General features: G+C 36.2%; 1 protein-coding gene across 9 annotated transcripts in view; it reads right to left on the bottom strand.

The window, feature by feature from the left end:
• Positions 1-18,069, bottom strand: part of NPAT (nuclear protein, coactivator of histone transcription) — a 75,711-nt gene that overhangs the window by 12,328 nt on the left and 45,314 nt on the right. For 3 of the 9 annotated variants that reach the window (XR_005359331.1, XR_005359329.1, XR_005359330.1), the window contains exons 16-20: positions 16,821-16,941; positions 15,503-16,664; positions 2,654-2,766; positions 1,793-1,949; positions 1,472-1,554 (exon numbers count right to left, since the gene is read on the bottom strand). Coding sequence is in view for 2 of the 9 variants with exons in the window: in XM_038536281.1 (XP_038392209.1) it covers positions 14,115-14,192; positions 15,503-16,664; positions 16,821-16,941 (1,361 nt within the window). In the remaining 7 variants the exon portion in view is untranslated. Of the gene's footprint in view, positions 1-791; positions 1,555-1,792; positions 1,950-2,642; positions 2,767-12,566; positions 14,193-15,502; positions 16,665-16,820; positions 16,942-18,069 lie in introns of those variants that run through there. The other 6 variants (XR_005359334.1, XR_005359335.1, XR_005359332.1 and 3 more) reach the window with 5 other exon arrangements.

Genomic DNA, 18,069 nt, shown 5'->3' with positions numbered 1-18,069 from the left:
GAGACTTCTGTAACAGGACAGAATGCAGCACAAGTATCCAACTGCATTTCATCTGGGGAACCCACATGGTTGGCAGGCGCTGCGTCCACAAGTTCTGGGCAAATGATTCTTGTGGATCCTTATCTTAGAAGGAACAAAATGTGACAATATAAGGAAAAAAATAATGTTAAGATTCAGACAGAATACTTAAAAAATCTGTATGGTAATCACAGCTAATACTTGTAGCTCATTCACTAAGTATTGTCCTAGAGACTTTTAATCTGTATGGAGTCCTTTGGGCCTTGTAAGAACTCAAGAAGGTGGGCACTATTCCTTCCTCTCAGGTACAAGTGAGGACACTGAGGCACAGGGTAGGGGGACTACAATGCCAAGTTGCTTGGTAAGTAGCCGAGCTGTGTCCGATCCATGCAGTCCCACTGCTGCTGTGCTCAGTAAGCTTCCGCCCTGACTGGGATAGGAGGTGGGTAAGACACATGAAGGAAACCCAAAATACATTAGAATACTTCACTGAAGACAAACAGAAGTAACTGTGACATGGGAAAGCTCTCTGACAATTCTGGGAGAGTAAAACAAATATAGAACCAATTAATAAATGGTATTTCTTAAAAAGAAAAACAACACATGGTACTCCTAAGGATTAATTATAGTAGAAAAACTCTGAAGGCCTTACTTATTTCATTAGCAAAATTAATATATGTGCTGCCAAAGCGAGCACTTCATTAGCAAAATTAATGAACAGAATCCTAAGATTCTGGAGAAAACATCTAGGTAGAAAAATGGGTGACCACATCTTTATTTCTGTTTTATTAAATATTAGAAGACAGGTGATCAACATCTATATATTTTTAATGAAACAAATATACTAGCAATATCTAGGCATGCAAGAGCTTATTAGATAAAATGCTCTAATGTTTCCTCCAAAAATGACCAAGTTTATTACCAGCACATGGAAAGAATCAAAATTATGAATTTAAGGATGTAAAAATTTCTTAATTTTTAAATTTAAAGTACTGGCTGGGGAGGAAGGAAATATAGTGTGTATATATATATATATATGTATATATATATATATGTTTTTACCCCTATTTTACTGACTAAAGACAAATGCTGTTAGAATATATAAATGAATTCTACAATAAATTAGAATAGAAAATAAAAGGTGAAAAAGTCCATTATAAAGTAAAAAGAGAAGGTTAGCATGTATCACGAATTACTTAGTCAAGCCAGAAAGTGTTAAAATAGGACAGGAACTATTTTATTAAAAAAGTTATAGAACCTGAAGACAAGGAGAAAAAAGAAAGTAGTGGTCTTTATGGAGGACGACAGAATTGATCATGTATGTAGGAGTGGGCTGTGATCCTCCCTAGAGACTGGGAAGCCAGCAGATCCCACCTCTGTCTTCTCACTTGAACCTGTTAAAAATGGCCAATATCTTCCCAGAAATAGCTTGTATATACATCTGGTGCCTTACCTTTTGTAGCTGCCTCCCAAAGATTGGGTCCCTGGACCTGGCTTTGATAAGCAACAGGGCTTGCACTCCTGGATCCCAAAGAACTGTAGCAGAGAAGCGATTATCACTGGAGGCAGGAGCCCACCCCCACCCACCCCACCCCCGCTCCCCAACTCCCAGTTCCAGTGCAGAGGCAGCTGGCAAAAAGTCTGCTGTCTACTTTCTCTCCGGAAAGGCCATAAGTATGAACCTTCCCAGCTGCTGCCCGACAGTCCTGCCTGCATCGAGGGGAGATGCTAACTGCAGTTCTCTCCTCTGGGACAGTCCCAGGTATTGGCATACCCTAGGATCCAGTGAAAACCAGGCAGCAGGGGCAATCACAGAAGATTAACAGACGACAAAGACCTTCAGCTGGCTCTCAGAGGAGGCTCATCTCCACACTATGTGACTCTGTCAAGGCCATGAGATGTGGCAGTTTTATCTAATGGGCAGAAACCACCTAGGAGAGTCAAGGAAAATGAAGACAGAGGGATTTGTCTAGAGAAAAGAACAAAGATTAAACTTAACTAGACCTTAATGAGACAGATATAACTTATTTATCTGACAAAAAACAGCCATAAAGATGCTCACTGGGTTAGGAGAACAATATAAACAAGGGGAGACTTTCAAAAAAGAAAATATAAAAGGACTAAAGAGAAATCAGAGCTGAAGAATATAGTAATTGAGCTGAAAACATAAGGAGGAGACAGACTTTACCACGTGGAAGAAAAGAACAGTGAAATCAGGGTGGTGAATCTAATCTGATCAGAAGAGACAGAAGGAAGGTGACTCAAAGCACTTACGTGACAACATCAAGTGGACAAATACTTGCATTATTGGGGTTCCAGAAGAAGACAGAGGGGGCACAGAGCTTATTCAAAGAAATAATGGCTAAAACTTTAACCTTAGGAGACAAATCAAGATTTGGGGCGCCCAGAGTTCCAAAAAAGATGAATCACACAGCCCCACACTATAATTAGTCAAAAGCTAAAGCCAAGCAAAGAATCTTAGAAGCAGAAAGAGGAAAAATGACTTGTTACCTATACAAGGCACACAAACCCTGTAAAACTAGTGGAGTTTCAGCAAACTCTGAAGGCCCGAAGAGACAGGAGGATATATTCAAGGTGCTCAAAGGAAAAAAACAAATGCTAACCAATAATTTACCCAGCAAAGTTGTCCTTCAGATTTGAATGAAAGTTTTCCAGACAAGCAAGAGCTGAAGGAGTTCATCACCACCAGGCCAGTCTTATAAGAAATGTTAAGGGGACTTCTTCAACCTGAAAGGAAAGAATGCTTATCAGTAACAAGGAGATATCTGAAAGTGTCAGCATCCCAGGCAAAGACAAATACATGGTCAAGTTCAAAACAGTCGAATGTAATGGTGGTGGGCAATGGGCAAATCACTTACAATTCTAGTATGAAAGTTAAAAGACAAAAATATTAAAAATAACTACAAAAATTTTCAATGGATGTATTGAAGGTAAAAACATATAAATTGTGACATCAAAACCAGTGTGGCAAGGGAGTGTGAAAGTGTGGTTTTTGTATGCATTTGAAGTTAGTTATAGTTTAAAATAGACTTATAAATTGTCTTCTCTGAGCCTCATGGTAACCACAAAACAAACACCTATGATAGATACACAAAAGATAGACAAGAATCTAAGGATGCCAACCACAAAAAGATCAAATCACAGAGAACAAGAGATGAAAAAGGAAACAAAGGAATTACAAAGCAGCCAGAGAATTATCAAAATGGCCATAAAAGTCCATACCTGTAAACAATAACTTTAAATACAAATGAACAAAATTCTCCAATCAAAAGACACAGGGTACCAGAATGGAGAAATAAAGACAGACTTTACTGTGTGTTGCTTGCAGGAGACTCACTTCTGCTTCAAGGACATACAGACAGAAAGTGAAGGGTTTCTAGTGTATGGGGGCCAAAGAAAGTAGGGTACCTACATTTGCATTGGGCAAAATAGGCTTTAAGACAAAAACTATGTAAGATGTAAAGGAGGTGGGAGGCAATCCAACAGGAGGTTGAACAATTTCAAATATATACACACTGAACATAGGCGGATAACACTACTGTAGGGGACTTATGTTCCATATTCAACAATGGAGAGATCCTCCACACAGAAGATCAAAAGGAAACACTGGACTTGAATAACCCATTAGACCAGATGGACTTGGATATTTACAGAACATCCCATCCAACAGCAGCAGAGTACACATTCTTCTCAAGTGCACAAGGGACAGCATCCAGGACAGATCACAGGTTAGGCCACAAAAGAAATTTTACTAAGTTTAAGGTGATTGAAATCTTATCCAGAGTCTTTTCTAACAGTGGTATAAAACTGGAAATCAATTACAAGAAGAAAAAATGGAAAATTCACAAATATATGGAGGTTAAAAAACATGCTACTGAATAATCAATGGGTCAGAGAAGAAATCAAAGGAGAAGGACAAAAAATCTTGACATGGGTGCCTGGCTGGGTCAGTCTGCAGAGCATATGACTCCTGATCTCAGGGGCTCATTGAGTTTGAGCCGTGTGCTGGGTACAGAGATTACTTAAAAATAAAATCTTAAAAAAATGTGGACACACACAATATGGACACAAATGAAAACGGAAATACTACATACCAGAACTATGGGATGCAGTAAAAGCAATTAAAATAGGGAGGTTCACGGTGATAAATGTTCACATTAGGAATCAAAGACACTAACACAAACACACTAACTACACCTCCAGGAACTAGGAAAGGAAGAACAAACAAGCCCTAAGTTAATAGAAGGACATGAAATAGAGACTAAAAGGACAATATTAAAGATCAACAGAGTTAAGAGCTGATTTTTTTTTCTTCAAAGATTTATTTATTCATTCAGAGAGAGGAAAGAGAGGGGCAGAGACACAGACGGAGGGAGAAGCAGGCTCCATGCAGGAAGCCCGATGTGGGACTTGATCCCAGGTCTCCAGGATCACACCCCAGGCTGCAGGCGGTGCTAAACTGCTGCGCCACCGGGGCTGCCCTGATTTTTTGTTTTGAAAGGCAAAAACACAAAAACCATTAGTTAGACTTACCAAGAATGAGAGAACTCCCTTTGACAGCACATATACTAAAATCAGAACAAAAATAAGAGAACTCAAGTAAGTAAAAGTATAAATGAAGGAGGAAACATTACATGAATACCACACAAAGACACAGGACAATGAGATTACACTGAATTACCAACAAATTAGAAAACCCAGAAGAAATGGATAAATTTCTAGAAACATACAATCTACCAAGATTGAATCACGAAAAAACAGAACATCTGAACAGACCAAGTAATAGTAAGGACACTGAATCAGTAATCACAACCTCACAATGAAGTGTAGGACCAGACAGCCTCACTTGGTTAATTCCATCAAACATGTAAACAGAAGAGGAGGGAACACTTCTAAGATCAATTTATGAGGACAGCATACCCTGATACCAAAACTGCGCAAGGACACTACAAGAAAGAAAAGTCCTACAGGCTAGTATCCCTGATGGGGACAGCTGCAAAAGCCTGAACAACATATTAGCAAACCAAAATCTACAGCACATTAATATATCATGTAACAAAATAAAATGTAAAAATCACATCATTTCTGTAGATGGAGAAAAAACATTTGACAAAATTAAATCTATTCATGATAGCAACTCCCAACATACAGGATTATAGAAAAAATGTACCTCAACAAAATAAAGGTCATCTATGATAAGCCCCAACAGCTAACATACTTTCAATAACAGGTGAAAAGCTGAAGGTGTTCCCCCTAAGATCAAGAATAAGGCAACAATACCCACTTTCACCAATAAAGTGGAAGTCCTAGCCAAAGCATTAGGCAAGAAAAAGAGATAAAAAGCATCTAAATAAGAAAGGAAATAAAACTGTCTCTACTTGCAGATGATATAATACAATATATAAAACACCCTAACGTCTTGACCAACAAAATGTTAAAGCTAATAAATGAATTTGGTAAAGTTGTAGGACATAAGATCAGTACACAAAGGTCAGCTGCATTTACTAACCATCTACTAACAGAGACATTAAGTATATGATCCCATTTATAATATTATCCAAAGTATCTGGCAATAAATTTAATCAGGAGATGAAAGATCTATACACTAATGCTATTAAAATTTTTATGGAAGAAACTAAAGAAGAATCAAATGGAAAGATATTCCATGCTGATGAACTGGAAGAATAAATATTATTTACATGTCCATACTACTCTATAGAGTCAATGCAATTCTTATCAAAATTTCAATGGCATTGTTCATGGAAATAGAATAAACAATCCTAAAATTTGTATGGAACTACAAAAGACCCTGAACAGCCAAAGCGATTTTGAGAAAGAACAAAGCTGCAGGAATCACACTTCCTGACTTCAAACAAACCTATAATAATCAAAACAGTATAGTACTGGCATAAAACAGATACACAGAGCAAGAGAACAGAAGGCCTAGAAATAAATCCATGCAACATATGATCAATCAGTTTAGGACAAAGGAGCCAAGAATATAAAATGGGGCAAGAACGGTCTCTTCAATAAATGGTGCTGGGAAAACTGGACAGCCACATGCAAAAGTGAAACTAACGAACTCCAAATGGACTAAAAACTGAAATTCAAGATCCAAAACCATAAAGCTTCTAGAATATATAAAAAATGACTTTTTTGGGGGCAGCCTGGGTGGCTCAGCGGTTTAGTGCCGCCTTCAGCCCAGGGCCTGATCCTGGAGACTGGGGATCCAGTGCCACATCAGGCTTCCTACGTGGAGCCTGCTTCTCCCTCTGCCTATGTCTGTCTCTCTCTCATGAATAAATAAAATCTATATATAAAAAAAAAACGCTATAAGAAATAACCTAATTTAATCCTGATTTAATTCAAAAATATAATCTTCAGTGCAGCCCCTATTCAGAAGAGATAAATAAATAAAATAGTTAAAAAAAAAAGAAAAAAGAAAAGGACTTTCCTGACATGGGATTGGGAATGTTTTTGTTTGTTTGTTTGTTTTTTTAAATTTGATACTAAAAGCAAAGGCAACAAGGGAGCATCTGGGTGGCTGATCCCGGGATCCTGTGATAGAAGTCCCACATCACACTCCCTACAAGGAGCCTGCTTCTCCCTCTGCCTCTGTGTCTCTCAAATAAAATCTTAAAAACAAAAAACAAAAGCAAAAGCAAACAAATGGGCCTGTATCAAACTATAAAGCTTCTGCACAGCCATAGAAACCATCAACAGAAAGAAAGAACCATGAATAGAGGTTCATCAGCATTATCCAGAGCAGCTAAGACAGGGGAACAACCTAAGTGGCAACTGACGAATGAACAAGATGAAGAAGTGGTGGTAAATACAGGCAATGGAGTATTATTCAGCTGTGAGAAAGACAGACATTCTGCATTTGCAACAACATGGATAGATCTTGAAGGCATTATACTTAGTGAAATAAGCCAGAGAAAGACAGATACTGTATGGAATCCAAAAAAAAAAAAAAAAAAAAAAAAAAAAAAAAAAGGTCAAACTCCTCAGGTAGGAAAGCAGTTGCCAGGGCTCGGACATGGGGAGTGGTGGTAGAGGAAATAAGGAGATTTTGTAAAAGGATACAAAGTTTCAGCTCTAAGATGAAGTTTGAGGGTCTAATGTATCATGTGGTGACTATGGTTGATAATACTGTATCACAGAACTGAAATGTGCTAAGAGAGAACTCACAGGTCACACACAGCCAGGAAGAGAAATATGTGAGGGGATGGATGTTCATTGACTTGATGGGACGAATCTTTCCACAATGTATTGTGAATCCATTCATGATATACATTTTAGATATCTTAACAATTTTAGTCACCAATTTTAATTCAATAAAGCTGAAAAAAAAAGGCAGTTATGACAGTTATGACTACTATGCCTCTGAGCAGTAATATCACAACAACTGGAGCAGAAACTATAGCCAAGATAATTACAATGGGAAAGTAAAGGTTTAGGACAAAAGTGTTAAAAGCAAAGTTCTAGTATCTTTAATAACAGAGTATTTGTTTTTAGGCATCCATGCAAGATTTACAGAAATATCAACTAATCTATTTACTGGAATAATAAATTCATAAGGAAAAAATTAAAAAGCTACTTTAATTTTGATACCTAAAAAAAAAAAAAAAAAGGAAAATGAAAGTACTTACCCCATCTTCCAAATTTCGATGTCTTAAAGTCAAATCAGAACTAAATTCATAGCCTTAATTAAATGTTTACATAGTTTTAAAAGGAAAAAAGCCAGATAACTCTTCATTCCATTTAAGAAGTTAAACATGAAAAAGAACTCTAAGAACAAACATTAAGGATATATGACAAATCAATCAGAAAAATTATTTTTGCTAATATAAATAAATAATATAAAATAAAGTTAAAATTGCTAAATAAAAGAGGTGATTTTATCAGAAAATTAGTCTCTAAAGAGAATGAGCAAGATTTAGGGGAAAAATATATTTAATTCAGAAAATTGCTCAAAGCCTGATTAGACCTATCAGTCTAGAAGAACTTCTGGGGGAAAAAAAAAAACCTGAATTGCTGCTGCAAAAGCCTGTAGGCTTAGATGATTTAATGGTGATTTAGTTTCAGGAATAGTTATTTCCCATTCTAAATAATATGTTGCAAAAAACAGACAAAAAACCAGCACAGGTGGCTAGTTGTCAAAGTGCTTATGTTTCAGGCATTGACCTAAATGCTCTACATATATTGTCATTCCAATACTTGGATAAACTAAAAAGACATGTAAAGTCTCAAATTCAATGAAAAAACTAGAATAAGCTTAAAACCAATCTCATTAGAAGTAAACATTTAAATAAAATGACAAATCAAATTTAGAGAATCAGTAAGACTGCAAAGTACACATAAAGATCATTAATATAAAAACAAATTGATATTTAATAAAAATATCTAATTGATGTTAGAAGAGCACCTAATTAAGCTGAACAGATACTCCTGATGTAAATTCTTGTAACACTGCAAACTAAATGCAACATTATACTTCACATTCTCACTAAAATGAGTAATAAGACATGGAAGCCTACTTTGATCATTATTAATTGTACTTGAAGTGCTAATCAGTGTAATAAATGAAATTATAAAATAACAAGTAACTATTTAGAGATGATACATCCTTAGTAAATAAAAACAAAGCATTAGGAAAGACATTGCCTCTAATGACTTACTTATAGTAAGTGGTTCAAATATAAAATAAAACCTAAACAGATGGTTTAGATCGAGTCCTGCATCGGGCTCCCTGCATGGAGCCTGCTTCTCCCTTTGCCTCTCTCTCCTGCATAAATTTAAAAAATCTTCAAAAAAAAAAAAGGAAAGATGGTGTGTTACTGGCACATCCTTAAACATAGACCAATGGGTACACTTCCAGTTATAAAATAAGTCATGGAGATGAAAAGCATAGCAATGGGAATACAGTTACTAATACTGTAATAATGCTGTTTGGTGATAGACGGTGACTACCCTTATTGTGATGAGCACCAAGTCGTGTGTAGAACTGTTAAATCAATATGTTGTATACCTGAAACTAACCTAACATTGTATGTTAATTATACTTCAATCAAAAAAAAAAAAAAAAAGCAGACCAATGGAACAGATTGGTGTCCAGAAGCAAAATGACATGCGGGTAGTTTATCAACTTGTGACAATGGTAATATAACAATGTATTTGGGAAAGGAAAGTCTCAATAATGGTGCTGGGTTAACTGGATGATCAATCAAAATACAAAAGGTTGAATAATAAAACTGCAAGAAGAAAAACAAGGTAAGATATTCAGACGTCGAATATCCATCTGAAATAGGAGTTGTATCTAGAACACAGAAAGAACATGTACATATCAGTAAGAAAAAGGCAGACAACTCAATACAAAAGTGGCCAAAAGACATGAAGAGATAGTTTACAAAAGGAGACTCTATCCAAATGGCCAATAAGCATTTGAAATGGTGTTCAGGAAGTGAACTAAAGTATGTTCTATCAGAAGAACTAAAGTAAAACTGCATTTATGATGCCAATATATACTACCAAAATGGCTAAAATGTGAATACCAAGTACAGAGAATGATGTAGAGTACACTGTTGATAGTAGTATCATTGGTAAAACCACTCTGGACAACTGTAAAATCTAAGTAAGGTTGATTATATGCAAACCTATGAGCCAGCAACCCTACTCCTGTGTATATCCAACTGAAAAGTATAATACATTCATCCCCCAAATGTACAAATATATTCACAGTTCTATTCATAATAGCCCCAAACTAAAAATACTCATCGATTATAAACTGGATTAACTGGGGCATTAATACAACATGGATAAACACAATGAAAAAATACGTGGCATTGAAAATGACATCCAAATTACATAAATGATTGGATCTTGCAATGCTGAACAAAAAAAGTTAATAAGGACTAAATACTGCATGAATACATTCATACAATGTTAAAAAAAAAAAGCTGGAATTATGGTGGTAGAAGTCAGGATAATTATTACCCTGGGGGTAAGAAGTTACTAGCAGAAGTAGGAGGGGATTCTAGGGTACTGATTATGTGCTGGTCTTGATCTGGGTGATTAAGTGGATGTGTGTACTTGTAGAAAAGTTACTGGGGCGCCTGGGTGGCTTAGCTGTCACATAGTCCACTGAACTATGTGAACAGTTGGTGCATTTTTCCTAGGTTACACTTCCATAAAAATTTTATACTAAAAAATAACCAGTTAAAACAATGGAAGAATTCTCTAAAACTACAACAAAAACCAAAATACCCAATTTGCAAGAAATTTATAAGGCTAGTGGTAACTACAAAGGTATGGATACACACACACCCTATTGCCCTTACCATTTACTTCTTTCAGTAGCAGTTAATTTTCTAAGGGTTAAGGTTCTTCAGATGAATATTCCAAAAGAATTTTAATTTGAAATAAAACTAGTGATTCTAAAGAGTTAACTGGGAAGAATGGAAGGGGTGAATACTTGGAAGAATCAGAATAGTCACAATGGACACAAAGCTATAATGATTTAATCAGTGGCGCAAAATCTACATACTACAGTATATGTATATATGCATAGATTTAATACAGGTTCGTAGTCTTTGGTCTCATACCTTTATGGTTAGCTGGGTTTCATGATTCAGAATATTTAGGATTAAATATAACATGATGTACATATCATCTTCTCAGCTGAACCTCAAACAGCACACTATTTTAATAAGCACATTACTACTTTTCTAGTAAAACATGAATATCCCTACCAAATGAGATAAAGATCCACATAGCCTCATGTCAGATCAGGTCAGTTTTACCATTAAAAATTTTTGATGCTAAATTTAGGGGGGGAAATTGGTTGTCAGCACTTTTTGGATTTTAGAATTGTGAATAAGAAATTGTGAGTCAGTACAGAATAAGATGTGTGTGAAGAGAAAAACCTTATTTATTTATTTTACCTATTATACCTAGTCAAGTGGTTAAATGTTTGTTTCACACCAGATACCAAAACAAATTTCATATGGGTTGGGAGCTAACTCCTAATTTTAATAAATCAAGAAATAAAAGCCTAGAAACCAGTGATGACATCCTTCATCATATCTCTGGTAAGTGATAGACCTACACTATGGCAGAAATGACAGTTTGCTGGCAGATGGAAACTGAAATAATTTTCTGCAAGAATTTGGCAAAATGTACTGAGATACTTAAAAAGACATATACTAAATTTTTAATTTGGTAATTCCTTTCTCTAAACTATTTCCCAAGGAAATAGTTGATAACATAAACAACCATTTTGTCATAAATCTGTCAGAAAATTTAACAACAGCAAAAAAACACTGCTAAGCTTTTTAGTCATAAATTAAAATGATTCTTGGGGCAGCCTGGGTGGATCAGTGGTTTAGTGCTGCCTTCGGCCCAGAGCGTGACCCTGGAGACCCAGGATTGAGTCCCACATTGGGCTCTCTCCATGGAGCCTGCTTCTCTCTCTGCCTGTGTTTCTGCCTCTCTCCCTCTCTGTCTCTCATGAATAAATAAATAAAGTCTTTAAAAAAAAAATGACTCTTAATGGTTGTCATAGGAATGTTTTTCTTTTTCTATAATATATATATTATATGGAAAATGCTTGATATTATTTGAAGTGAAAAAAAGCATTAGGAAGTTATATTCACAGTTTAAGTTCAGGTATGGAGAAAAAAAAATTTAGGAAAAAAGTATGCCAACTGTTAACTAATATATAAACTAATATGTTTAAAAAGAAAAGAAAGTCTATTAAAAGAAAACATCTAATAATAAAGTCAAAACCTAAGATAGAATTTCAAGAAGTCAAAGTGGTCAAAAGATGGTGGCCTGAGAAATAAAGAACACATAATACATAATAACAAGCATCTGCAATTACTCTATATCGGAGCTTGAATCTTACTTTTCCTTCTTAAGAGTCATGACATCTAGCCTTCGGCTGAGTACTGATGGATGCTTTTCTCATGTACCATTTCAATATACTACTGAAAGGTTTCAACAATACTCAGGGCTAAAATAATCAAATATTTTAATTACAAGAATTCCCAGATTTGACACCTTGAAGGCATTCACCACTAAATAATGTCCAAGACAAAGAGTGGATCCTGACATGTAGTTTTAAAAGCAGCCACAAGCTGTTTATGATGTAAATACTCTGACCCTGAAATGCAGTCACCAGGCATCTGGTGGTTAGAATACGTTACCGAGTATACACTACAATTATGTCCAGGACATTTGAACTTATAAGGTAAAAGGGGATTATGGATTTGCTCTTGAACATGAATGAAAGCTGCAAGTATACAAGTTGTTTTGGACTGTATTGAGTGGCTCTGGGCTAGTGACCTAAGAATCTTGAATAAAGTGAACTTACTTTGTATATGACTTCTTAGTACTTAGCACATATTAATTGAATGAGAAGAAAATCTGTTTTCCAACACTATGTGAACTTCTGATAAGGTAACATACAAAGAAATTTAATGAAGGTATCTACATGAGAATGATTTCCAATATAAAGTAATTCAAACTTTTGCAGTTAGTGAAAATATTTATTCAAACCTAACTGTAGTACAGTATCAAGCTGAGTTAAATAAACATTAAATGTATGATATGTAGTTCCTTAGGAATAGGCCACCGCAATATCATAGAAATTTTTAACAACACATATTTCTGTAGTAAGGTTCAGCAATTATGACGTGATTTCCACACTGAGAAACAGGAAGAGAATGGATTTAGTTTTTTAAATGCCCAGTATTTAAAAAAAAAAAAAAGGCTGAGGGAAATGACCCTTTAACAACATATACACCTGTGGAAAAAAACCTTGATATACTAATATTTAACCAAACAGAAAGCACTTAATAGAATACACTTTAATCTAGGCACAATTGGTTAGATATTAATGATAATTTCTGTTCTCATTTAAAGATTTAAACCAATTCTTCAACTTAACTGATGTGTGTATCTGATACAGAGAAGGCACCTCTTTCATTCTCCCATAGGACCTTTAGGGGGCACAGAGACAATGCAGTATATCCAAGTATAGATACAGTTACTTAACATAGCCCACTTTAGGAGAAACTAAATGAAAATATAAACTATGATTTCTCTTTTTACATCTTATGATGGACATGGCTTTCTAAAAAGGACACCAGAAGATAATCTTCCACACAAGCTTTAACAAAGAATACAAGATTTAAATTAAATGTGCACTGGTCACTACTATGTATGAAATTCTATGAATTAGTGCAATTCTTCAAATCCCCAGTATACAGGGAAAAGTGTATACATACCAAGAAATTTCAACTACTACATAAACAAACTTTGTATGGCTCAATCACCTAAACAATTAAAGTTCTGTAAAAGGTCCTAAAAGTTATAAACAAAAGATCAGAACACTCAAAAATGGTTTACAAAATTCGCTCTTTAAAACAAAGAGACCAGAATGACCAAAAAAACCACATTAAAGTGTAAATTTTCAGGAATATAATCTTTACTGCAATTATAAGAAGGGGTATTAAGTATTCACTCTAGGAAAAAACCTAAATTGTTCATTTCTGATCCAGCTTCACCACCAGATGGGGTTGTCATCACCTTTGTACTACTTTGTGGTTTTTATAGGTCTATTGAGGGCAGTTACTGAAGGCAATTTTTATAAGGAAAAGCATCATTTCCCTCCCCAAAAAGTGAGAAACTATTCCAGATGAATAAGCCTTAGAGTTAGGGATCACAAGAAGTCAAAAAACACAATGTAAAGAACACTAAGTTGATTTAACCTCTATTTCAACAAGATTTATACAATATTTACAACACATAATTGTCAGAGCTATACAGTTTTGCAGATTGGCTTTACTTACATTTCTGCAAATGTTTTTTCCAAAATAAAAAATATACCAGGTAAATCTATTTACAAACTAGGAAGCTGTTTCAGAAACAGCATGATTCAGATATAAAGTGAAATTTCAGTACAAGGAAAGTGCAGGTCATGCTTTCAGGTTCTGTCAATATCTCATTCCCTACACTCATAGTTTAAGGGATACGAGTTTTAAACAGCTACTGTTCTTATATGTTCAGAATGTTTACTCATCATAATGCAATGATAACAAAAATTTGTCCACATCCATTCCAGCTGGAAATGAACTGGGTAGCTTCTTTTTCTGTCAAAAAAAAAAAAAAAAAAAAAAAAAAAAAAAAAGAAAAGAAAAAAAGAATAAAGAAAAAAGAAGAAAAAGAAAAGAAATAAAAAAGAAAAGAAATAAAAAAAGAAAAGAAAAGAAAAAAAAAGAAAAAATAAACCTAAGTTAACATATTGAACTCAAACAAGGCCAAAAACTTTCACTTAGAACCTTATAACAGCTTCTTCCTATACTACTAAAATTTTGCCAAAACTTTTAGCTGGTTGGAATTTTTAGTTATACAGTGAGTAGAAACACATTTTATAAATTCAAAGTTAATAAATTATACTTCAGAAGTACTTTAACATTAGTTTAGGGTGAAAGACATTAAATAAACCCAGAGTTTGTGGATGTTGAGATAAGACAGACCATGCTTTCTATGAAGGTGGTCATTAATCACCAAACCACCAGCCTTAGCAGCTTTCCTAACTGCAGCTTTTCCTAAGTTTTTTTCAGGTACTGTTCAAGTTCCAAACACTTAGCACACTCCGGGTGTCCTACGAACACTACAGTTAGTCCTCCCAGCCAACAGGTTAGAAGTGTGGTAGTCTCATGTCAAGGGATGCAGCTGAGCCCCAGAAGCTCTGGGCTTACCTACAATCAGAACCATGAGCAGGAGATGCGGGATTCAAACCCAGGCTTGCATGGCATCAAAACCATGATTCTTTCCCTGACACTGTACTTGCTATAAAACCTTTTAAACATCTTTCTATTCAGTTCACTTACTAAGTGGCTAAACAGGTTTAGGGAAAAGGGGTTTTGGTTATCAAAGCTATCCCTGCATTGCCTTGCTACAGATAACTCTGCCCAAAGAAAAAAACAGGTAAATTTAATTTTTACAATGCTCCAACATATTAAAGTCTGTAAGAGCCAATGGAAGAGATGCCAGGACATGTGAAAAAAAACCCAAGAGGTAGGAGTTGCAAAGTTGTTTTTTACTTGTTAATTCCACACATGGGAGTGGCTTCCCAATCTTTCATGCCTTATGTCATTCTCCCAAAAAACTTGGGTCCTACCACAAGAGAAACAAAAACCTCCTTTCCTCAAGAAAGAGGTTCATCAATAAATGCCTTAGCAATTGTTCTGCAAAAGCTTCATTTCACCTAGACAAATTCTGAGCACCACACTGGCTGAGACACACTGCTACAGAATATATTTTGTTAAGCAAGACTCAAAGCTGTTTTGACCAGAGTGTTCGGTTAGGTAGCTGTGGCAAAAATGCTGAGATCTCTAATGTGAGCACTGAAGGAAGGGCAAAGGTGTGGTTTTGAAATTAAGACTTTCAAACTTGCCTTAATTTTCTTCTTTTTCATTGGGAGTGATGAATTTGCAAGATTTTTATTAGAAGTACGAGAGGTTCGTTCACGTTCATCTAATTCCTCAATTTTCCGCTTTTTTGTGGTGCTCCTTGATGATGCTCTGAATTGCTGTGTATTGTCTTTGAGAGGAGTTGTCGAAGCTGTCCTGGAGATGGCTGCTCTGGAGAGAATCATTAAGGTGTGGGCAGCCATGCTTACACTGTTCTCACTCCCTGTCTCACTGGCAGGGCTGCAGGCAGGCAAGTCTGGGTTGACAGGAGGGACGGTTACCTTGGGCGTGCTACTGTCTTCACCAAAACGTCTACTAGAGGGGACCTTGATACCATCTCTAGGGTCTTCTTTTGGTCTGTCCCCTGCCCCTGAGCCAGATGTCCGGGGCACAGGTAAATCAGAGCTATCGGGGAGCCTATTTACAGGGCTGTGCCACTGACCATCCGGTAGCATTTCTGTACTATGTTTGGTTAGTGGGGTTATCAGAGAACTGGCACATTTACTTTGTTCTTGTTTTGGATCCTTCACAGCTGAACCTACTGCAATGACATTTTTACTATTTGAGGACGTGCCTTGTTTTTTGGTTAGTTCTTGCAGTGAAGCTACTACGGTTTTCTCATTCCGTAAACCCCCATTTTGCTGCCCATTTGACAGTTTTGAAGTTTCTGGATTTTTCTGCCTTTCAACATCGCTGCATAATTCATTCTCCTTATTAGCTGTTGCTTTATGGAAAGATTCAAGTACAGTTTCTGTGGGTGAAACCTTCTTTTCTGACTGGGTTTCTTTTATGGTGGTATGTCGGCTATTGGCAGTTTCTGATTTAGATAAAATCTTAGGCAAGGGAGGTCTCTCTCTCTCCCTTTTGAGAGCATTAGTAGAAGGGGGCTTTAAGGTGGAGGACACAATGGGTGACTCAAGATTAGGAAATGAAATGTCATTTCTTTCTTTGTTTTGAGACACCACCTTATGGTGTGTGCCCTGTGTAATTGCCACAGGAGGAGCAGTGCTATCAAAACAGAGCACACGTCTGTGGCTTTCAAACGGTTTGCTAGTTGGAACTATACTCTCTAATGAGAAGGGAACTGTCATTTCTTCCAATTTTTTCCCAAGATCAGTGGCCATATTCTTGTCAGATACTTCAGTTCTGCAAAATAAATAAATAAAATTTAGCAACATAGAGAAACTCTTGTCAAACACTTCAGTTCTGCAAATAAATATTTTCTAGCAACATGAAGACATCCTTTATGTTTTTAATCTGAACATTCAAAAAATCTACGATGGAAACTACTTTTATGCTCACCTTTGTGTATGACATCCAACTAAATGACTAGGTGAATCCACCAAATTATTTACCTGCTTTCCTGGAATTATAAATGAAATAATTAGAAGAGAAAAACATTCCTGCGAGAGAGTATATAATTCTGAAAGAAAACGGAACAGACCACAGTATCACACATCATGAGAAAAATTTTAAATGACAACCAATGTACAAAGTATTCTCATATACTGGGTTTAAAAAGCAGCTTCTAATTTTATATACAAGACAAGATGGTTACTCATCCATTTTGCGGAGGAAATGCAGACATGGAGCAAATGACTTGCTTCAATTTCAGGCAAATACTATGAATCTAGTCTCTGGCTCCATGAATTACAATGTTCAACATAGCACCTAGGGGTACTCCCCAGGTACACCCAGGGGTCATCCATCCCCTCTGGATCTAAATCCAGATACGACTATTATGATATTCTGCCCATTTAACTGTCATGTTTGCAAGCCTATGTCAGGCAGAGCACCAGCTCTGGACTTTTAATATCCATATTTTAATTTTCATGGACTTAGGAATTTATGTGGGAGAGCAGCAAGATACCAAGCTGGAGAGAAAGGCACAGAGGAGATCATGAAGGACCTTGTGCATTATGCAAAAAGTTTCAGAGAGAATCCTTCGGTTTTAAATAGGGAAGATGTATAAATAGACATACTTTAGAAAGTCACTCTGGCAGTAGAGTAGAAAGATGGACTAGAGAAGAAAGAAAACTGCCATCAGAAGTTCTCTTTAGGTGGCTGTAAATATTCCAGATAAGAGAGCAAGGGCCTTGGAGACAGTGATGGGCATTCACACAAAGGGCCAAAGAGGACCAAGTGATGACATCAACCAAGGAGGAGAAAAGCAGGCAGAGAAGGTCTTTGAGGAGGAAGATATGAGAATCTGAAGATTCTGAGTTAGGCAGAGTCAGGAAAGCTGGAGTGCAATCATTTATTTTGGGTCCAGAAGCCACCAATAGTGTCAACTGCTGGAGGGAAATAAGGCCAGAATGAAAACCTCAGAGTCACCGATGATCTCAGTTTAAACAGTTCTAGTGGAAACGGGAGAAAAAACAATAATGTGGATGCAGAAAGACAGGAGGCGTTGGGGATGAAGGGTTGGCAGACGAGATGAACCCAATGAACTTTAGAGCCAGAGAGGGAAGGATCCCAACAAGAAAAATTTAGGATATAATGAAGACAGAAGATGCAGGTAGACTGCACTAACCATAGAAAGAATGAGGGA

Source organism: Canis lupus, chromosome 5 (genome assembly GCF_011100685.1).
Source record: "Canis lupus familiaris isolate Mischka breed German Shepherd chromosome 5, alternate assembly UU_Cfam_GSD_1.0, whole genome shotgun sequence".
NCBI lineage: Eukaryota > Metazoa > Chordata > Mammalia > Carnivora > Canidae > Canis > Canis lupus.
Note: the sequence above shows the minus strand (reverse complement) of the source record. Positions and strands in the feature narration are given on the sequence as shown.